Raw genomic sequence first — 22,067 nt, 5'->3', positions numbered from 1 at the left:
CAGAGACTACACGGGGCAGGGCTTCTGCCTCATGCACTGTGTTGGAGATGTGGTGCTGAAGGTTGCCATCTTCCACATATCCTCTGGCATTGTAGGGTTCTCCGGCTATACTGGAGGGGTATATGGACGACCCTGGGTGCTCGTGGTCTACAACTTAACCCTTCGAAGCACTTGGCACTCCTGCATGACATGACAGCCTGTAGTACCCTATAAACATACCCAGTGAAGGCTGGCTGTGTGGTACCCTATAAACATACCCAGTGGAGGCTGGTGACCACTCTTGCAGTACTATGGTGTGCATACTTAGACACTGGAGGCTTCCCTTGGCCCCCAACCCTTTGGATGGCTCCCTGAGCTGGCTAGGGTCGTGAATTGTGACTAAAGTATTCACAACTATATGTGCCTTCTTTTCCTTATTCGAGATATGCTCAAGCTAGTTAATTTTGTTTGATTACCTGTTCGATATTGCAGCCCTCAATTTTCCAACTAATTTATTTTTTGATCTTACCAAACTAAATAATTTTGTTTTTTGCAAACGAATTGTTGCCATGACTACTAGAAGAAAAGCCAAAATCGGAGCACACACACAATTCACTGTACTTTTGACCCAAAGCAAATATTACCCTTTGGGGGATATTTGTGCTTCTTCAGAGCTATGGTGCTAGCTCCTTTCTTGAGGTCTTCAACAGAAACAGTGAATACCCATGATATCTACGGTGTAAAGGTATTGGTCAGGAGTGAGGAGGAGACCTCCCCAAAGCAAATTAGGATGGCTGCATTCTCATGAAATTGCAGCAAATCCCCTTCCACAACCAAAAGGACACTAAAATGGCGATGAATGTAAGCCCTAATGATACACCATCCACTACCTTGTTCTTAGGAATTTCTGAAGATACTGAGCTGGCGTCAGCACACAGCATCTAATCATATCTTCCTTAATTTCCTTCTATTTAATGTTGTCAGTTTTAGGCATTCAATCATTGACTTAAGTTCCTGCAGTGGGAAATCGAGTCAGTAAAGCCACCACTCTGGACTTCGCATTCAATCTCGGAGCTTTTAATCAATCTCATTGCTCACAAGCAAGCCGAAAATATTGTAAGCTACTTAGGAATCTTGGCTCAGAGTTGAAGTGTAAATCATTTTTCTCAGTGGTAGCTTTTTCTGCTGCTGAGTGACCCCTTCTTCAAAGCGATTTGATGTTTCTGATTTGCTCAATTTGTCTTTTCCAGTCTTTCCCTCACTTGATCCTTTCTTAGGGGGGTCATTAGGATGGCGGGCGGACACAGTCCGCCCGCCATCCTGTCGTAAAAAGGGACCGCCTGCCATAAGGGCGGGAGTCCCGTGCGTGCTATTAGGATGCGCCCGCCACAGTGGTGGGTACATCCTGCATCTCTGACATTGTGGCAGGCGGTGCACTCTGCACCGCCCGCCACAATGCCAGGGAGGCATGTTGTGCATGGAACTGCTGGGGGGTACCATAGGCGCCCCCCCATGTGCACCTCCCACCCCCCAGGATCCCTGGGGGCCCGCTACGGGCACCCAATATTAAGAACCGCCTGACTTTCCGTGGTGGCAACGACATCCCAGCCTGCATAGTAATATGGATGGCGGTGACACCGCCACCATATAAACTGCTTTTCCGCCCGATAGGAAATCGAGCGGATTGCCTACCGGCGGTAAACCGGCGGACGGTCTTCCCGTCCGCCGAGGTCCCCCCCGCCATTGTAATGTGGCAGGGGGGAAATTAGAGGCGGGCGGTGGTTTTGGCGGGCGGATCGACACCGCCACATGGGCGGTGGCGATCCGTCCGTTATCATAATGGGCCCCTTTGTTGTTCCCAACTTGCTCTCATTTTTGTCTCTGTGTCTCTTGGGCCCTTGCCTCCTGTCTCTCACTTTGCCTCATCTCCTGTCCCTTATTTCCCAGCTTCTCTCCCTCTAACTCTGGTCTTCTCCTCTGCCTCAGTCCTCACCTTTCTGAAGGGCCAATTGCAGTGTCAGGATCTTAGCCAGAATCAAACTAGCTAAAGAGAAATCCCTGGGACAGGTGACAGGGGTACCCTCAAGATTAGTGGGCTTTTTGCACGGGTAATGGTATAGGAAGCTGAATTTAGTAAGTGCTATTTATAACTGTTTGAACAGAAATCTAGTGATTCTCATTACTTGCTGCAAAAATGCAGCACTCATGACCGACCCCTAATGTGACATATTCTATTATAAATCTCATAAATGGTCTGAAATATCACATACATTTTCACATTAGCATTAACACTATCAATGAGATGGCTATCAATTTAGTATCAGTTATTTTTTTAACTATATTTTTTATTTAACAAGGCAGTGCTTTTAGGTGCTGTTATTGGTATAAATTGGGAAACATCCTTTACTCAGCAGTCACAACAACGACTTGCCTTTACAATGCTGTCACTACCCCTACTGCGACGTTACTACATGTTACTTTGACTCGCAAGTCATTACAACAACTTGCTTTAGGAGGTGCACTGTTGGACTGATGTTGGATTTTAGGTCCAATACCTTCCCTAGTGTTGCGTAGACGAGTTGGAATAGTAATTTATACTATTCCAAAGTCCAACACCCCATAAGGCAGTCATTGTAACTACTTTCGTGATAAAGTAACATGGTAACGTCGCAGTCGGGGAAGTGACTGTATTGTAAAGGCATGCAGGGTAAATGCATGCGGGGTTCGTCATAAAACAATATAAATTTGGTGAGATCGTAAGCATTGTATGTTGTGAGCAAGTTTCGGTTTGCATAGCTGATGTGCAAGTTACTATTTGTGAAGAAATCCAGTCTACTTTGGTTTTAATTTGTAACCATAACTGTATAAGTATTTTAAATGAATTTCAAGTGTGTTTTTTAAACATACACTGGAGTATTATAGCTAGTCCTAGCCATAACTTTTCTTTAACTGTATTATTTTTCAGTGAATTTCTGTTTTTTGTTATGATATACTTAATTCAAATTTCTGTAGGTGGCCTAAAGTCATCAGTCATAGCAAAGGCCAGGTCCTGATAAAGAAGCGGCCCGCTCAAGTAAGAGCCGTGTGGACGGGTGAGGGGGGATTTCGACAGATGACAACAATGGAAAATTAAATGTTTATTTAATTTTCTCTTGTGGCCGTCTGTCGAATCCCCACAACCCTGCCTCACCACTCTTACATGCACGGGCCGCTCCCGTCCTGCGGACAAAGGCCACTGCTTATGGTCTTTGACCTAGGAGTTAAGCGCTCTTATTGAGTTTTGTTGGTGGATCTTGAAGGAACAATTTTTTGCTTGTTTTATCTATCATAATAATAATATTAATAAAACACATATATGTTAGAGGCAACAGTCAGTGTGTAGCTATGGTTCTTAATACCTTTGGCACAGTTTAATGAATCTTCACAAAACTTTTCAATAATAAGGTTAATCGGATTTGGGTTTGGCATGACAAGTTTCATGCATACCCATTAAACAAGGGCCAAAAAAAGAGAAAGGTAAACAAATTGACATTTCCCATTTTAAAAATCATAGGGTACTCTGTTCCCTGATACAGAGAAAATGCTGAACAGTTGAACTTAACTCAAGTAAGTGCCTTAGCTTTTGAATAGTTTTCGATAAATTAGCAATGTGTTTTTGTGGACTTGTAAGGGTTAAACCTGTTAGTGTTATGTGGACCGTTAATCGGTGGAAATCTGCAAACCTAGCTTGGCCAGTCCCTCCGGCTAACCCCTGCTGCACCGAATGCCGTTCACAGGGGGGGTATGTCACTTGCAGTGGGTTCAATGCAGGAAACTGTTGGTTATGGTATATGAAAAAAAATGTATTTCACTGAAAAAACAAAAATCTAACATTAAAGTGATGTTATGGTTAGCTCAATGTATAGAATCTAAACTCATAAGTGTGCTGAAAAATATAACTACGGTGCAGCTATGGTTTCAAATTAAAACTAAAAAATCCTGAAATTCGCAGGTTAAGCTAGGACTGTTATTGATAACATGTGCAACAACTATGCAAACCATAACTGGCACGCCATATGCAATGCATGTGCCAGATTGAGTTTACTGTCAATAGTTTGTGTTCCATGCATATTTATCAAGAGACACGCAGTTACAAAGCGGGTCAAAAAGTATTCATTTGCTTGTAGCTTTGGCTTTATTTTATAAATTTACATTACATTTTGCAGGCTGTTAGCAAGTCAACCTAATGCAAGGATGATGTTAGGTCTCAACCAGATCCAGCATTAAGGGGCAAAGCCCAAGGAGGGTCATAAAATCTTTAATTTGCTTATAGCGTTGGTGCCATTTCACAGAGCTGCACAAAATGTGGCAGGTACTTAGCATATGTAACTTACTCCTGGTATGTTGAGTTTCATGCAGACCTGTCAAGGGATCCTTGAAGCGAAGAAGGGTTTGGCTTGAGCGCAGTAAGGCTACGCCTACAACTATATGTAACAAAACAAATGCCAATACTGCTCGAACTATTTGATCAGAGACTCAATAAGCTGAGTTGACACTTCTCAACTTAGAATGACCACTCATTCAGTCCACAACAAATGTTTTTATGTAGAAGTTTAATTTCTACTTACAAAATTATTTTAAGATGCTTTTTAAATTTTTTATATATATGTAGTCTCTAAATATGTGTTTGATTTCGTCTATAAATGTGCTATAGAACTCCGAGGGGATACTGTCCAGACCTGTTGCCTTTCCTTTAGGGAGGCTATTAACTGCGGTCAATACCTCTTCCATATTCGGAGTTTCCTCTAGAGCCAGCTGAGTATTTACCTCAAGCTTTACGATATCACAATTCTCTAAGTACCTTTCTATTTCTGTAATATCTTCATTGCCCTTATCCGTATATAGTTCTTTATAAAACCTCCAAAATGCTTGCTTAATCAGCTCTGAGTCTTTTAACTGGCCTTCCACTGGGTCTATAATTTCCCTTATTAGATTAGCATTGACCTGTTGTCGCAATCGCACTGCCAATTGATGACCCACTTGCTCATTGACTTCATATATTAATTCTTTTCGTGCCGTGGCTTTCCGGATTGCCTTATCTGAAAAGATATTGGTAATTGCTGCCTTGGCAACTGCTACTTGGGCTAAGGTGCTAGAGATGTCCCCAGTTGAGTCTCTATTGCTGGTGACACTGATGAGCCCTACTTCAGCTAGCATAAGCTCATCCTGCAGCCTCTGCATCTCCTCTTTCTCTCGCCTGTTTGCTCTGAGGGAATATGACATAGTCTCACCCCGGACCCCTGCTTTCAATGTGTCCCAAACAACCTCTATTGACGTACTATTAATGTTTTCTGCTAGGAACTTGGGTATCCAGTCTTTCATGTGAATACAATACTGAAGGTCGTTCAGTAGTGCTTTTTCAAATGACCACAGAGTAGGCTCTGATTTAGCTAGCCTAATAGTCAGTGTACAGAGAAGGGGGTTATGGTCAGATAGTACCTGGGGCAATTTAACAATTTGGGAATTCCTGAGTAGTGAATTTGAGAGTAAAATATAGTCAATTCTGGTGTGCGTGTGGTGTGGATTTGAATAAAAGGTATATCCAAGGTCCCCGGTGTTAGTATTTGACGTCTGCCAGCTATCTACAAGTCCATGCACAAGACACAAATCCTTAAGGGAGCGAAATACTTTAGGTTTGTGTCCTTTATAGACCCATTCATCGTTTAAAGACCAGTTAGCCGGAAGGTTAATATTAAAATCCCCACAGACCAACACTGGAAGAGGCCAGTGTGAAAGTTCATTAGAGACCTCATCGAAAACCCTGGGGTCATCTGTATTGCTCCCATAAATAGCACAAATTGTGATTTTTTGCCCTATTTGATAGCTGCATTCGGTAATAGCCCAGCGGCCAAACTTATCAGCTTTAGATTTGTTAAACACCAATCCACTCCCTTTAGCCAGAATGGCAACCCCCCGAATTTTAGCACCTTGTGAGGTAGCACACACCAGTTTATACCCTAGTGTATTTAACAACTGGCTCTGGGACCCTTCAATATGCGTCTCCTGCATACATACAACGTTGGCTCCCCAATTTTGTAGACCAATTGCAACCATTTGCCTTTTCTTAAGATCGTTCAGACCACAAATATTCAGAGATAATATTTTTATCCCAGCCATGTTCCTAATAAAAGAGTGCCATATTTTATATCACAGACAATCTGGTTTCCTGTGATCCCTATAGGTATTTCCATAGTTCTTATTGACATAGATTTACTTCCCTGTATGTCTAACCTGTCCGGCCTCCCCCCCTCCCCTTCCCCCCCCCCACCCACCACCACCTTTGAAGGTTACCTGGGCCTGTCTGGACCAGGGGTGCGACATCCGCGCAAGCAGGCTCTGCGAACTAGGCTAGTTTGTTAGTATAAGTTTTATGCTTATTTTTTAAAGTTGACCCTAAGCCTAAATTTTTAAATAATTTTTCAGACTTAATTTCCCCAAATCGTTCAGCCATTCCACTAACAGTCCACGCTTTCCCAATATATACCTTCTACTTGATATACATTGCAATAGTTCCTTCATCTTATATATTCCTTTTACAACAAGTCTTTAAATCTACAAGTCTATAAATCTGATTTAGATTATTTCCCTGGATTTCGAGAGGTTATCTCTGAAATTTCTCGAAGATAGTCCTCCGCCTGTATTTCGCTGTTGAAGCTTCTTGTTGTACCTTTAAATATAATTTTCAGGCGTGCCGGATTTTGCAAGAATACTTTTGCTCCAACTTTTTCAAAGGGTCCAAATAGCTGACGCATTTTCCATCTTCGCTCCACGGTGGCGTGAGCGAAGTCCGGTCTAACAAAAAATTTGAACCCCTTATGCTCTCTTTGGGTGGTTGGTCTTGCAAGGTCGTAGATTTTTTCACGGAGGAGAAAATTCCCAAAGCAGACCAGCATTGCCCTGGGATATTGATTTTGCTTGTTAGAGTTTTTTGATAGCATTAGAGGAAAACGATGGGCCCGCTGGACTTCCCTTTCCATATCCCAGGCTTCCAATTCCGGAAACGATGTTTTGAGTATGTTAACCATTGCCCCTCTAGCATCGCTTCCCTCAAAATTCTCCGGAATTCCGAGAAACCTTAGATTGTTCCTTCTGGATCTGTTTTCATGATCTTCCACTTTGGCCATAAGATCCCTTATTGTTCCATCTTGTTCTGTTTCCCTTTTTTGAAGCGTTGCAACATCGGTTTCAAGATTCTCAGTACGGATTTCCATCATGACCATTCTTTCAGAGATCTCGGAGCAAATACTGCCCACTTTCCTCACTGCTCCTTGTAATTTTTCAACGGCCATGCGGTTCTTTTGACTGTCTTTTTTCACATCCTCATGGAAGTTTTTTATTGAGCTGAGCACCTGGCTCAACGAGGGCTCCGTAGTTTTTTGGTGTCTATCTTTTTTTTCATGTACCCTCAGGGTTTGGCATGGTGTTTCCCCTGTTGATTTAGTTTCTGGGCTTCTTCGGGGGGGATTAGGTCTACTTTTGACATAGTTCGTGTTATTACCAGGGTCTGTGGTTTCCTCATTCAACACGTTTCGTTCTCTTTTGTGTTTTGACCTTTTTTTCCCCCCACTCCTTTTTAGTTTTCTGTTAGTATAGCAAGTGTAGCCCAGTGCAGAGACCAAGTTAAAGTCTGGGGTCAAAAATGGTTTGATTTGCAAAAAACTTTGGTGCCATTTGACAGATGTTCATAAAGGTTGAATTGACAGATTTTCATGGAGGTTGAGATAACAGATTAAAGTTTAACTTGTCAGCTGCTTTGTGCAGTGGTAACTGGACTCTGTACAGCTGGGTGTAGGGCCTTCCAGCAAGTCAGGCCCAGAAGAAAGCCTCTGCAATGCATTACGGAAAGTGGTGCAGGGCAGGGGCTGAATGAAGGGCCTGGCTGCAGACATCCAAGCCTAGCCATGCACGACTAAAGGCCATGCATGGCAGGAGCTGGTCGGTGGATAAAGGGCCCGGGCCCAACCCTTCTGCCATGCATACTAGGGGCTGCAGCATGAGCAGTGACTCTGTGCCAAGTTTCTAAATTTCCTTTTAAAATAATCCCCCAAATTCGCTCAAAATACACACATTTCAAATAATTTTATAGTCCAATTAGTGCAAACTGTAGCATTCATTTGTGAAAAAATAAGAAATTCACTGAAATAAGCATAGCTAGATTGACATCATTGTTCCACGTCAAAACCTAAAATTCCTTCATAGTTGCCAGTTATGACATGCTGCCCAAACCATAACTCACACACTGTCCTAAATTGTCTCTTTGTGAACTCAAAATATTTATATAAATAAACAAATGGACTTAAATCCAAAACCTCGTTAAATAATAGCACATATGCAAATAAGTTATACTGTATCAATGTCAAAAGTAAAGTAATATGCAATCTCCCCAGTGATGCCATCGAGGTAATTTCTGCCACATCATCTGTGAAGTTATAAGAAGAACATTTTGGAGGAAAGCTATTATTTTGATGGGAGGCAATCAATCCATTATGCTTCCAAACTAGGCTGTATAAACTACTGGACAGCTGCAGGGTGGAATAGATCAACTCAGGGTTCCATGATGCCAACACTCTTTTGTGGATGTTTTCAGACTTCGAAGGGGGTTCAGAGAAGGCTTTTCTCCATTGGGGAAAAATGTATTCCCAGTGGAGAAAAAAAAGGAAAATAAAAGTGCATTTGCACAACAGCATCTCCATTGTGCCTGTGTGGAATTCTGCACTATGTAGAATTCTACACTGCGGACATAGAAACCTTTGGAAAATGTCAGAACCTTCTCAGTGCTTTGCTTAGACACCTGCATCTGATGCAGCTTTGTAGGCATACCTCCTTGAAGGACAGCTTTCCATTTGTGAATTGTAGGTAGCCGCTTTGCGGGTGTAGACAGTGGTCCAGGACATCCCTGCATGTTCTCCCAATATCTTGCCATCATATAACCAGGTTTTTAAATGCAGCACCTGTCTCTTCAGGAGACACTGGGTACTTAAATTATTTTTTCACAAAGTGGGAATGCGAACAGAGGTATTGAGGTCTCCAGTCCCTTGCAAGACTCCATCCTTGCGTTTACAGCCATTTGTAGAGGGTTGCAGAATGCAGCCTGCCTACCTCATTAATATTCATAATGCAGGAGGTTTTGCAATCCTCTTTGAATATACATTTTGCAATGCAACAAATTATTATATCAATTGCATGCAAAAAGTGCGATTTGTATGTACTATTTGCAATCTTTTCAATGATACATCCTGCCCTAAATAGCCTCCAAATTTAACATATTTCTTGTGCACTTTTGTCTGAATGTATATGAGATAGATCAAAACCATAAATAGGATTTTATTTTTTCCCATTATTGATAATTTATTTACAACATGATTTATTGAAGACAGTGAGCAGATGTGCCAGAATCTCATGCATTTTTAACCCAGTAGCCCAAACTTATACATGTTCGTAGTAACTTTTATCTTTACAAATTGTTCTTCCCACCTCCTGTAGGATTCCAGATGTTCTGTCACCCGTCATATCCCATTACTTATGTTCCCCAACTTTCCTCTTGCTCCATATTTGGAATGTCATAACAGCCATTGCAAATGAGAGAAAACCTAACTCAACAGTTCCATAGGGTAATGTAGTGTCATTCTCTTTACCTAATACGAGTGGCTTAGACAGAGATGCTACTTAACTTGTCTGGTTATTACTGGGGGATTCATAAGAAATTAGTAGACTCACATCCATGGCTTCACTACAGTAAAAACACCTTTTTTAAATTGTTAGACCTAACAGCCTTTGGTGTGGTCTTTATCCAGACTTTTTGCCTTCTTCCCTCCTGTTGTCTGGATTTTCTTTTTGTTGGCATTAGGACTCTGTACACCTTACCACTGCTAACGAATGCTAAAGTGCTTGTGTTCTCTGTTCTAAACATGGTAAAATTAGCTTACACTCAATTAGCACATAAAATGTGGTACTACACGTACCCAGGGTCCATACATTAAATGCTATTAGTGGGCCTGCAACACCTATTGTGCCACCCACTTAACTAGCCTTTTAAAACATATCTCATGTCTGCCTTTTCAGCCTGTATGCAGTTTTTAACTGCCAATTTGACCTGGCAAAATAAACCTTTGGCAGGCCTAAACCCTTTTTAATATATATTTTAGTAACCCCCATGGTAGGCCCTAAACACCCCATAGGACATGGTGCTTTGTATTTAAAAGTTAGGAAATGTGTCTTTAAGTTTGATGTGTCCTGGTAGTGAAAATCTTCCACATTCATTTTCCATTACTATGAATACCTTTGCTATAGGATAACATTTGGTTACCTTATTACATGTGATGAAAAATGTCCTAGCTAACGTAATGAAAAGTTTTAATTCTATTAAGGACTTGAAGGCGAGGATTATGCCTTCTTTCTTCACTTTATTGGCACATAGCAGCAAGAAGAAACAACACAAGACGACATTTCCCATGATCCAAAGTGAAAGGGTGTCGAAACCAAACATTGTTTTCAACCAATCAGAACAAGTAACAATGTCCAATCACTGTCGTCCAACCTCTGTATAGCCTCTCTCTAGTGTCCTTTCCTCCTCTTTCGAAGCACGAAGACAGCCCAAACCTCCTCTTCAGTTGTCCTGTTTATTGGAATCCGAACCTGAAAAGATCAGAGAGGGCATTACCAGAGGAACAACACCATCACCCTACAAGGAACAAGTGAGGTGAAGTCTGACATAAGAACGTCAACCATCAGTACAATGGTAACTCAAAGTAAATGGATACTTACTACTGAACGGGGAGGGGACTCCTCCTGGAGCAATGGGCGGGATAATCCTCGCCTCCGAGCCCTTAATAGAATTGAAACTTTCCGTTACGTTAGCTAGGAAATATTTCATTCTATGTCAGGACTGGAGGCGAGGATTATGCTTGTTTAAAGCTTGCCCACAACCAACTGAGCCATGTTAATTATTGGCTTGAAGTAGAACCTCTTAAAAGTGGAGTCAGAAGACCAATCAGCAGCATTGGGAATATCTTCCAGGTGGGCACCCAGGCCAAACGCCTTGGAAGTCATGGCACCTCTTGCCGAGTGGGCTCCAAAATGAGTGAGACTGATGCCTGCTTCCTGCATCACCCACCTAACCCATCTAGCGATGGTAGGAGAAGACACTGCCTTGAAAGAGTTGTCTTTCCCCCGGAGGCCGAAATTCCTCCGTCATCTCCTATTGAGCCTTGAGGCAACGAACCACGCAGAGCTTTGGAGAATCCGGGAAATCTGGGTAGGATATGACCCTAGTGTGGCACTTAGTGCGTCTGAGAAGGGTGAAAGCAACCCCAGTAGGAGTAAACACACGACCTGTAATATTCAGGCCCGAACGTCCGAGACCCTCCTACAGGATACCAATCACAAGAGCATTGCTAATTTAGCAGACAATTTGTTTCTGGAAAGAAACTGATTAGCTTGCCATGATAGAAAAAGGTTCAGAACCAGATTAACATCCCATAACGCGGAATGGCGCGGTTCCGGTGGAAGGGAAAGCCAAATGCCTCGTAAGAGTCTACAGACTGTTGGGTGCTCCCCCACCGGAGAGCCATTGACTGGAACGTGACCAGAGGAAATGCCTGATCTGAAGGTATTAATTGACCGATAGGCCAGACCGTTCGAGGCCAAATGGGCCAAAAAATTCACCACGTGGACCACGTCTGCAACCAAGGGATCGACACCATGTCGCATACACCAACGGGACAATCTGCCCCAAGCGGATCTGTACCTCTTGAGGGTACTGTCCGCCCAAGCCTTGGAAATGAGGATTTCAGCCTCTCGCGAAAGGCTTGAGGTTTGCCATCTTCCCTGGAAATCCTCCATGCCATGAGAGACAACGAGCTCATTGCTACTAGCGGGTGAGGAGCTCCGTTTGGGTCTGTCAGTAGAGCAGGAAACTGGGGGAGTAGGATTGGAAAATCCCAAGAAAGTTCCAGAAGAACCGAAAACCAAACTTGAGACCTCCAGAGCGGAGTGACTAGGACCATGTCCGCCGCCTGTCTGCGGACTTGAGAGGATGTCCGCGTGATCATCGCGAAATGGGGAAAAGGGTACCCCCGTTCCATGCTCCAGTCCTGGAGAAAAGCGTCAGTGGCTACCGCCAGAGGGTCCGGCCTCCAACTGCATAATCTCGGGAGTTGGTGGTCCAGCCTTGAGGCAAAGAAGTCCATTTTGAATGGACCCCAATCGTCGTGGGGGGACGTGAAGACCTCCTGATTCAGTTTCCACAGGCTGGAGTCTCTGAAGTGACGGGAATGGAAGTCTGCTGTCACATTGTCCCGACCAGGAAGATACTCTGCCGTCACCGAGACCTGACTGCCAAAAACGTGCCACAAGATCTGAGAGTGCTTTCGACCTGGTGCCCCCCAGGTGATTTATATAGCGGACTGCTGAGACGTTGTCCATTTTTAAGAGAATGCAAGACTGCACCGAATCTTTCATCCAGCACTGCACGGTGAAAGAACCCGCCAGAAGTTCCAGACAGTTTATATGTAACTTCTGTTCTTCGGGAGACCACAATCCTCCCGTAAAAAGGCGTCCGCAGCTTGCCCCAACTGAGCCTGCTGGCATCAGACTCTATGACGAAGTCTGCAGCCGACCCGAAGGTCGCACTGCAGTTCCAAGCGTTTATATGTTCCAGCCACCAAAGGATTTCTGCCTTGGCTTCGGTGGACAAGGCTACCTTGTGTGAATAATGGTAACCTTTCCAAAGAATGTATGCCTTGATGCACTGTAGGGCCCTTTAATGAAGAGGGCCCGGGAAAAAGGCCTGGATCGAGGCCGACAGAAGCCCGATCACACGTGCCAGTTGCCTCAGGGAAACCTGCTGCTTGGATAGGACTCGCCGCAACTCGGGCCAAATTTTTGCCACTTTCTTGGCTGGTAGGCTGAGAGTGGAGGATAAAGAGTCGATGATGAACCCCAAGAATGTAATCGACTGGGTTGGATGTAACAGCGATTTCTTCTCGTTGATTACAAAGCCTAGTTCTTGGAGCAGAGTCACTGCCATCCGAAGATGTTCCGTCAACTGATGGGGACATGAGGCCATCAGGAGGAAATCGTCTAGATACACAATCATCCTGACTCCCCGGGCTCTCAGGAATTCCACCACCATCCTCAGCACCTTGGTGAAACACCAGGGCACTGAAGAGAGACCGAAAGGCAGAGCGGTGAACTCGAACACCTGCTGCCACCAAAGAAATTGTAGGAACCGGCGATGGGGTGGAAAAATCGGGACCACCAGGTAAGCGTCCTTGAGGTCCAAGCGGACCATCCAATCGGAAGGACGTCCCACAGGAGGTGTATGCCCTCCATTTTGAAATGGCAGTATACCAGCCATTCCTTGAAGTCACTCAGGTTGATCACCGGCCTCTTGCCGCCATCGGTCTTGTCGACCAAAAAGATGTTGCTGAGAAAACTCTGAGGATGAAGCGACGTGGGGACAATGGCTCCCTTGTGGAGGAAGGAGGAAACCTCCTCGTCTACTAGGGACTCATCCTGGGCTGAAAAATGAATGGGACGCGGTGCCATCTTTTGGATGGGAAGACCAACAAACTCTATATGAAAACCTCTTACTTTCTAAAGAAACCAAGCATCCCGGGTAATGGCTAGCCAGGCTTGGAAACAAGTTGCCAACCGCCCCCCTATGTCTTGAGGGGAAAAAGGGTGAACACTCTCCGGAATTGGAGTGAGACGCTCCTGCTCTGAAGCCTCTGCCCTTTCCACGCCATCCTCGCGTGGGGTAGAAATTGCCAAACTTGGTCTGGTCCTGGTACTACCCGGAGCCTCTTTGATTGGTCTGCTGGTTTTGACGACCGGTCGAGTGGCCCCTTCCTCAACCGGCCCCCCGAAAAACACGAGGGAACACCTTTTTATTGGTCAACTGAGCCCTATCCAGGGATGTAAAAGTATTTACAAATTTCCCTAATTCTTTTATAAAAGGCTCCCCAAACAATCCACCTTGAGGACGGCGCCGGCCTCCGAATCCGCTAGGTCTCCTAGTTTCGGATCGATCTTAATCAGGAGGGACCGGCAGCGCTCAGTGGAGAGGGCACAATTAGCGTTGCCCAGAAAAATGACAACTCTCTGCGCCCACCGAGACAGAGTCTCAGGGGAGATGAGAGAACCCGATGCCTTGGCCTCTTCGGCCATGTCCAGAATCTTGGTGGCAGGCCCGAGGGCGTCCAGGAGTTTATCCTGGCACACCCTCCAGGATCTATCAATTCCCTTTTTAGGGTCTCTTATACATTTTTGAAGGAATGTCACCATTCTGGGGTCAATTTCGGGTGTGAGCGCAACTTTTCCCTCTAAGGAGGGCCGGGGACACGCCGCCCGAAGGCAGTTGTGGGCCTCCTTCTTTAGAGGGCGGCGTATATGTTCCGCAACATATGTGGCCACTTTCTCCGATGGGGTCCACTCAGATGAGCGGGGATGAACAATTTCATTAGGATCCAGCATGTCAGATGCTGGGGTGACAGCCTGAGTATCTTGAGAAGGGCGAGATGGGAGCCAGGGCCTTGACGGGCTGGGCGCAGAGTCTGGTCTCCCGAGGGACTAGACTGGGCCGGTGGGAGGGCAGGAGTGGAAGATCCAGGGGTAATGGTAGAACCTGAAGGCTGGCTATCCATGAAGGCCTTTTTCAAACGCTCAAAGGCGTTGACATCCACACCAGGCTCTCTGTGGCGTTTGGCAGGTGGGGAAGTCGCAGGGTCCTGAGTTGACGTGGAAGGAGCTTAGGAGGGGGCCACAACTCTACGTTCCAGGCGTTCAAACGCCTGTTCAATCTGGCGGGAAAGCCTGTTTTCAAGAGGCGAAATGGCTAAGTCAACTGCCTTGTAGATAGAGGTGTCCTCATAAAGCGCGTCCCCCTAAGGAATATCTGCCAAGGGGTCCTCCTCCTCCTGGTATTCATCCTAATATTCATAATATATTCTGAATAGGAACGCCCCAAAATAAGAGCAAAAGGGTCCCTGTTCTAGGGAGAAATTTTTTCTGCACTGGGTGTCAGTGGGAATTTTAGGGCGGTCAAGACCACAATTCACGGGGTACGAGCCCCAGGGGACCTCTGCTGGACTAGTAATCAAAGGCACACAAACCGTCCCCCACAGGGAACCACTCTGGTATGGGAAAAGTCCCCTTCTTGTGGCCTAATGGCCAGTACTTGACCTCAAAGCGAGGTTGAGAGGGAGATACAGGCTTGTTTCTTAATAGCGCTTTGCAAAGGAACTGAGCGTGACAGAAAAACAATTAACAAAGCTTCCAAAATGAAGACGTTGCCGCTACAGATCAGCAAAGGCGTTCGCCTCAGACCAGCTCCTGACTGAAAGTCGCACGCGCTCCCCGCAATGCCATAGAGGCTGCGGCGGCGCGGCACGACTTGAAAGGTGACTCCCCGTGGCAGGAGGCCGTCAGGACAAACACCAGCAGTACGACGCATAGGGACGGGCAGCTGTCCCCGCGGTGGTAAAGCACACAAAGCACAGAGCGCCGGGAGGCGCTGAAGGAACAACAAAGCGAGGCGGCGCTCTGAGGAAAATGAGCGCGCCCGCCCTCGCGTCACAACTTTACCAAAAATAAACAAAGCGGGCAACGTGCTGAGAAGTAGCCGCTGTAATCAGAAAACACATGCAGGGCAAAAAACGTCTCGCACGCCCCCCCCCGCAAAACTGTTTAGAAGCAGTACATTAAAGAGCATGAAGCGCTCGTATTAAAGACACAACACTCGTTAAAGACATAACATTCGAATATAAGCCAAACCAGACAAAGCACAAAGCAGTAAAAACTGAAGAGCACTTATCTGGCTGCGTAGCAGCGAAGAAAGAGGAGGAAAGGACACTAGAGAGAGGCTATACAGAGGCTGGACGATAGTGATTGGACATTGTTACTTGTTCTGATTGGTTGAAAACAACGTTTTGTTTCGACTACCCTTTCCCTTTGGATGATGGGAAATGTAGTCTTGTGTTGTTTCTTCTTGCTGCTATGTGCCAATAAAGTGAAGAAAAAAGGCATAATCCTTGCCTCCAGTCCTGACATAGAATAAGTGCTAACATTTGATTGGGAACAATTAGAAATGTTCTGTTTTGGTATCTAAAGAATGGTAATGAAAAATGCTCTTAAATGGATTTTAAATCACAATTCAGAAAAATTCCAGAAAGAGATGATGGGGTAGCCTAGAAGTTTCCTCCACATCAAAGTCTAGTGCCAGGTATAAATATTGGACCCTCAGACCAACTCTTCAGTACACTCCTGGACCGACAGAGGACACCCAGAACGCCTGCCTTGTACTTCTGAGGACTACCCTGCTGCCTAAGGCCTGTTTTGTACCTCAGATGACTTCCCTACTACCTTAATGCTTCAAGCTTGCTTTGAAACCTTAGATGACTGCCCTGCTGCTTGAGGCCTGTCTTTCTGCTTGATTCCAGGACTACCAGAGGAGTGACTGCAAGTGCTAGATGACAGGCCTGTTATGTGAGTTATAGGGACATAAGCTGCAGAGACCTTGAACTCTGTACCTGGCCTCTTCCTGGAGCAAGTCCTGACCCCCCAAGTGTTGCCTAACCAGTCCTGGACCCTTGGAAGTGGTGCTAAAGTGCTCTTCCAGACAAAACATGAAACGTGGAACTCAAAAAAATAAATCACTAAAAAGTGTCATGAAAACCGACAAGAGACCAGGACCCATCTGCTCACCAATCTGCCCAATGTGCATTGCTCCCGACATGACTTTGTGGTAGCTCCTGCTGTGTTTTCCCTGCAACAGCAAATCCTGTTCAGTAGGACGTTTTGGAAAGGGTATTCGGCATCATGGAGCCTTTGTCCGCTACGGCCTGCAGTTTCATCCTGCGGGAAATTTTCCATTTTTTTAAATGTGGCAAAGTCCGAGAATAGAAATCTTCACTAAAACTTTGTGCAGAGGCTCCCCGATTACAAGCTTCCTCCTCAGACAACCCTGGCTGCCTTGTCCCGCTCAACTGCACCTTCTCAGGAACTCTTCTTCTAAACTGCTTTTAAGTCTGAAGGTAAGCTGAGAATGGGCCCAATCTACCTTGTATGGTCGAACTGCGCTCCATCATGTTCAGCAATGACACTTGCTTTGTCCGGGTCCTGCGCAACTAGATGCCCATGGTTGGCACTTGAATTTTTTTACCCGCTATTTTTCACTTAAAACTTTTAAAACTCATAACTCCTGTTCTCCTAATTGGATTTAATTCATTTTGGTGTAATTTTATTTTTAACATTTTACTGTTTTTGTTTTTATTGGTATGGGATTTTTTCTTGTATTGTGTTTTCACTTTGTTATTGTTTTTGTGCCTCTAAGTTAAGTCGGACTGGTTTTGTGCCACGCTACCAGAGGGTTGTGAATAAGTTAAGCTAGTGGCTTTTGTGGTTCACGCGGAGAAGGATCATGGGTTTTTACTTTAGAAAGTTCTTCACCCTTTCAATCAAAACCCCAATTTCTTACAGAAATATTCCACATTTTGGTGTTAGTATTTCCACTATATGTATGTAAGTATGTATATGGTATTTCTATAGCACAGACCTAGCAAAAAGGCATGGGAGCACAATACAGGCTCAAAACAGTATGAATTTTACAGGATGCTAAGAATATCAATTGTGACACCACTGAATGTTTGTTATTCTTACAAAATCTTTGGTACCTTTACATTCAGTTTAGCTGTTGGGTCTCCATTTCTTTAACCAAAGATTTTTCAATGTTTTGAATCTCATTTGAGAGTTAACACTGATTGGGTTTGATTTTGCAGATCAAGTACCGAGAAGAAGGGGAACGCTACAAATCTGTTTTTCATTGGGACGTGAAGTCCAGAGATTTGGAACATGTGCGGAAAGTGGGGAAACTGTCAAGTCAGGTACAAATGTTTCATCAAACAAATCTGCCAGGCATGAATGCATAGCATGTCAAAATAAAACCAAAGTAACATGAGGATAAGAGTTCATGGGAACCAAACTATGTTGCTCACTTTCATAGCTATAACATTGTTATAATATGAGCCCTGGGAAGGGAGGCCAACATGGTTGGAAAATGTCTGGCAAATTTTATTTTTGTGTAGGAAAATAGACCATAAATGGCTAAAAGGTGTATGTGAATTTGATATTACCCCTACAATTTTGTTGCTAATTAGTGGCAAATTGGGCCTTGTGGAATTATCTCAGCCACTGACATCACTGACATTGGTCAAAAATGGACAGGCTTTGTACAGGGTAGGTATTTTGGAACAGGTGTACATAGACTTCCGTTTGCTATTTCCTAGTAGCAAATTCTTGCGATTCGCTATTAGGAAATCGCAAACAGCTATGTACAGCAGTGTGTTTAACACAGTGATCAAAGTGGGGAAAGAATGTAGGGGATCTGTGGCTGAGAATCAGAAGGCAGGAATAACCTGAGGATTGGATCAGCGGGCGTAGTCAGAGGTGTGGCCAGAAAGAGCAAAACATCACAATTTTTTGTATTTGTTTGGCATTTCACTGACCAGTTACTGCTTATTACGTTATTTAATTCAACCAATGGATACACGTTCATTTAAGGTTTAATATGAGTTATTGACATTAAAATACGTTCACAAAGTGAGATATGTCCCACGTGTCACCAAGGCCGTTCACTTTTTCACAAGCATTTGTGCATAGCTTAGTACAGGTTACATGACATTCAATGTAATACAGTGATTTTGTAATTGTTATTTTGTAATTGTAATCTTGATCGTATAACTGAATATATGGAAAAAGCATATCCCCAATTAATTTCTCCTAGTTCTTGTCTCCCAGCTCCCCTTCCTTCCCTGTCCTTTGTAATTAATTGTCCTTCCCTGTAAATTGTCTACTAAACATGATCTGTTGAGACATTGTTGTATGCTATACATTATCTACCTTGGTCTCTATTGGGTTTATGCATATCCTCCTGTAGTTTGCTACTACGTAGGAAAATATATGGCAGCTTGTTTATTGTGTTGTAAAAACAGCATGAGTTAATCAGCTCATGCGTTGGATCAGGGTTCGTCCCCGAGAATAATTTAGACAAAGATTTTGTAAATGGTACCTGGTAAAACTTTCTATGGCTGTAGCATTGATTGGATTGGATTGTGGAAGATCTTGAGACTCACCAGGAGAATAGGGCTTAATACTTGTATTTATTTGGCCAAATGTGCAGGTATATATATTATGCAAAGAAAGGTATGCAAATATTACAAATATTTTAAGTAAATTATTGGTGATATAAATAAAAAGTGCCTAGAGGAGTCATGCAATTAATCTCAAATACATAGACTGAGCATTAACCCTGGGCGTAATTTGCGTAGTAGCGCTACGTGTAGCTACGCAAAGTGCACTTCGCACTACGCAAGCAACGCGTAGCTGCGCGAAATGCATAGTGCACTGTGCAAAATGCTGTTCGCACTGATTGCACTGTGCCGGATGCTTGTCCGCACTGTGCAATCAGTCCAAACCGCATCTTGCACAGTGTAAGCGGTCGTTTTCTGCCGCTCAAATAGATTTCTACTCGGCGGCAGCTTTCCCAAAGTTGACTGGTAGTTTCTCATCGCGAGCGGTCGCGAGCATATGCGACCACTCGCTATGAGAAACCTGACCTCCCTTCGTTGAGAATCTCGCCGGGAGGTTTATTTTCCACGCTCGCGATCGGCAGCTTGATGTTGCTGATCGCGAACGAGGAAAAAGTCTCGCCAGGATGTCATTTTGCTCACTCGCGGTTGCCAACTTGACGTTGAAGACCGCGAGCAAGCAAAAAATGACCGCTACGTGCAATTCGCGTAGTGCAAAGTAGCGCAAACTTCACAAACTACGAGAGCGTAGCGTGGTACTTTGCCCAGGGTTACTGAGCATAATGTCTAATCATGAACATTGCATCAGGAGGGAGCACTCAGATCAAAACAAGCATTTTACGTCATGCGTAAGGCACTTTAGATATAGTTTCCATTATGTGATAGGATTTAGAGACATTTTTTCATGGGCGTCTGAGTCTTCTATCCCAAGTATTTTTTAAGCAACATACTGGAACTTTGTGTATTTTTTACGTGCACTGAATCCGTGGCACTGGTCGTCACTGGGTAACTTTAAAGGATAATTTTACTGGGGGTTGAGGATGTTCTGGTTGAAGCTGCATAATATGTAAAAAATAGTATACCACGATTATGGTATATGAAGATTTATGGATTATTGGTCATTTTAAACTGTATTTGGTGTTAAGCATCAATCTGATGGTGTTCAAAGGCCAAAAGCTCTCAGTGTTGATAGCAGCACATAATAACCTCGAGCCTCAACATTACTCTTATACAGACAGTAAATAGATTTCGAATGCACAGCATTGCGGACCCAGATGTCAGCACAACATTCAAACAGGCAATTTAGTGCTTATATTAGACCCAGGGCTAAAACATCTGCCAAAGAAAACGTCATGTTTTGTATGAGTGAGAAATGTGTATTGACAAAAAAAAGGTTAGTTATCTGTGAATCATGGCATCAAACACCAAGTGATCCCCCGGAAATAATTGGTGGAGGTAAGCTCTATGAAGGCCGGTTGGTCTCAAATTTATACTCGAATATTCTTGAGCCTCTAGTATCTATCCTATGGTAGAATTCTCACAAAGACTACACACGCGTTCCAAGCTGAGCTTATGAGAACTGAGGAAATAGCCTACACAAAATTGGAAATCACCTGAGCAAGCTGATTCACAATTTGACACAAGTGCTAAAATGCAGCACACCCCAATATCGGACACTGGCTCATCCTGTGGTCAATATTAGGGTTGAAGGGGGTAACAGTTATGCTTAAACAGACTAATACATTGAACATTTCCTACGCATCACACCCCATGTCAGCACGTTATTACTCAGCCCGCATATGGCCCCTGTAATGGAAATGTTTGCCTAATTTCCACAATGACACACTAAAACACATATTTGGTAGTAATGAAATATTATATGCAGACCCCAGCTTGACGTGCTCGTTAGCTACATTTTTTACACTAATATGGTAATGCACAATTTGAGCGAATTTCCGTTGTGTCGTTGTAATGAATATTTTGCATAGTTTTCGCAACGATGAAGTAACAGGCATATTTTCCATTCACACAAAGGTACAGCTATGTACATTTTTGTTCATTTTCCACAGAACGTCAGTAGTGCGCACTTTTAGGCTAGTTTCTGCAAAACTGTATCAATATAAATTGAGCCCATTTTCTATAAGGCTGCTGTAATTTAAATGTCTGTCCAGATCCTACAGTATTGCTACAATGGACCCTTCGGTACAATTTCTAGATTGTTGCACTATCAGGTCTTTGCCAGGTTTTTACAAGACTTTAGGAGTGGAGATGCATACAGCCTGATTCATCAAGCCGAAATCGGCTCGCAAAGGGCCAGATTCTGAGAATCTGGCCCTTTGCGAGCTCTATTTTTGCATTTGGGATTCATCATCCCAAATGCAAAAATCGGTAATAGCGATGTCGCAATTTTGCGAGGAATTACATTTAAGGAATCTCTATTTGAGATTTCTTAAATGCAATTCATCATCCATTAAAAAATTGCGAATTCGCAATTTCGTCCCGCTATTTACCGCGAGGTCAAACCTCGTGGTAAATAGCGAAAACGTAGAAAAATGCTTTTAAAAGCATTTTTCTAAGTTGCATGTTGCACACACACATGTTCTTTGGACATGTGTGTTCGCAACACCTGTTTCAATTTGCATTTAAGGGGTGCTACAGGGTGTCCTTTGGACACCCCTGGCACCCTTTAAATCGCTATCTTATTTGCGATTAGCTAATTGCTAATCGCAAATAAGGAATACTCTCCATTCATTCCTATGGGCCTTTTGGCCCATAGGAATGAATGGGGAGTTATTCCTTATTTGCGATTAGCAATTTGCTAATCGCAAATAAGGACTGTGTAGGAATCGCAAATCTTTTTGCGATTCCTACATGAATCCCATTTTGCGAGTCTGTAATAGCGATTCCTTATGAATCGCTATTATAGACTCGCAAAACGGGTCTATGATGAATCAGGCTGTTAGT

The 22,067-nt window shown here is 43.9% G+C and overlaps 1 protein-coding gene across 2 annotated transcripts in view; it reads left to right on the top strand.

Moving 5' to 3' along the window:
• The window catches only part of NRAP (nebulin related anchoring protein), a 360,104-nt gene that overhangs the window by 45,485 nt on the left and 292,552 nt on the right, over window positions 1-22,067 (top strand). For both annotated transcript variants that reach the window (XM_086922847.1, XM_086922846.1), the window contains exon 4: window positions 17,796-17,900. In XM_086922847.1, the coding sequence (XP_086778973.1) occupies window positions 17,796-17,900 (105 nt within the window). The remainder of the gene's footprint in view (window positions 1-17,795; window positions 17,901-22,067) is intronic.

Source organism: Lissotriton vulgaris, chromosome 5, assembly GCF_964263255.1.
Source record: "Lissotriton vulgaris chromosome 5, aLisVul1.2, whole genome shotgun sequence".
Classification (NCBI taxonomy): Eukaryota; Metazoa; Chordata; class Amphibia; order Caudata; family Salamandridae; genus Lissotriton; species Lissotriton vulgaris.
This window is presented reverse-complemented; position numbering and strand designations above follow the sequence as displayed.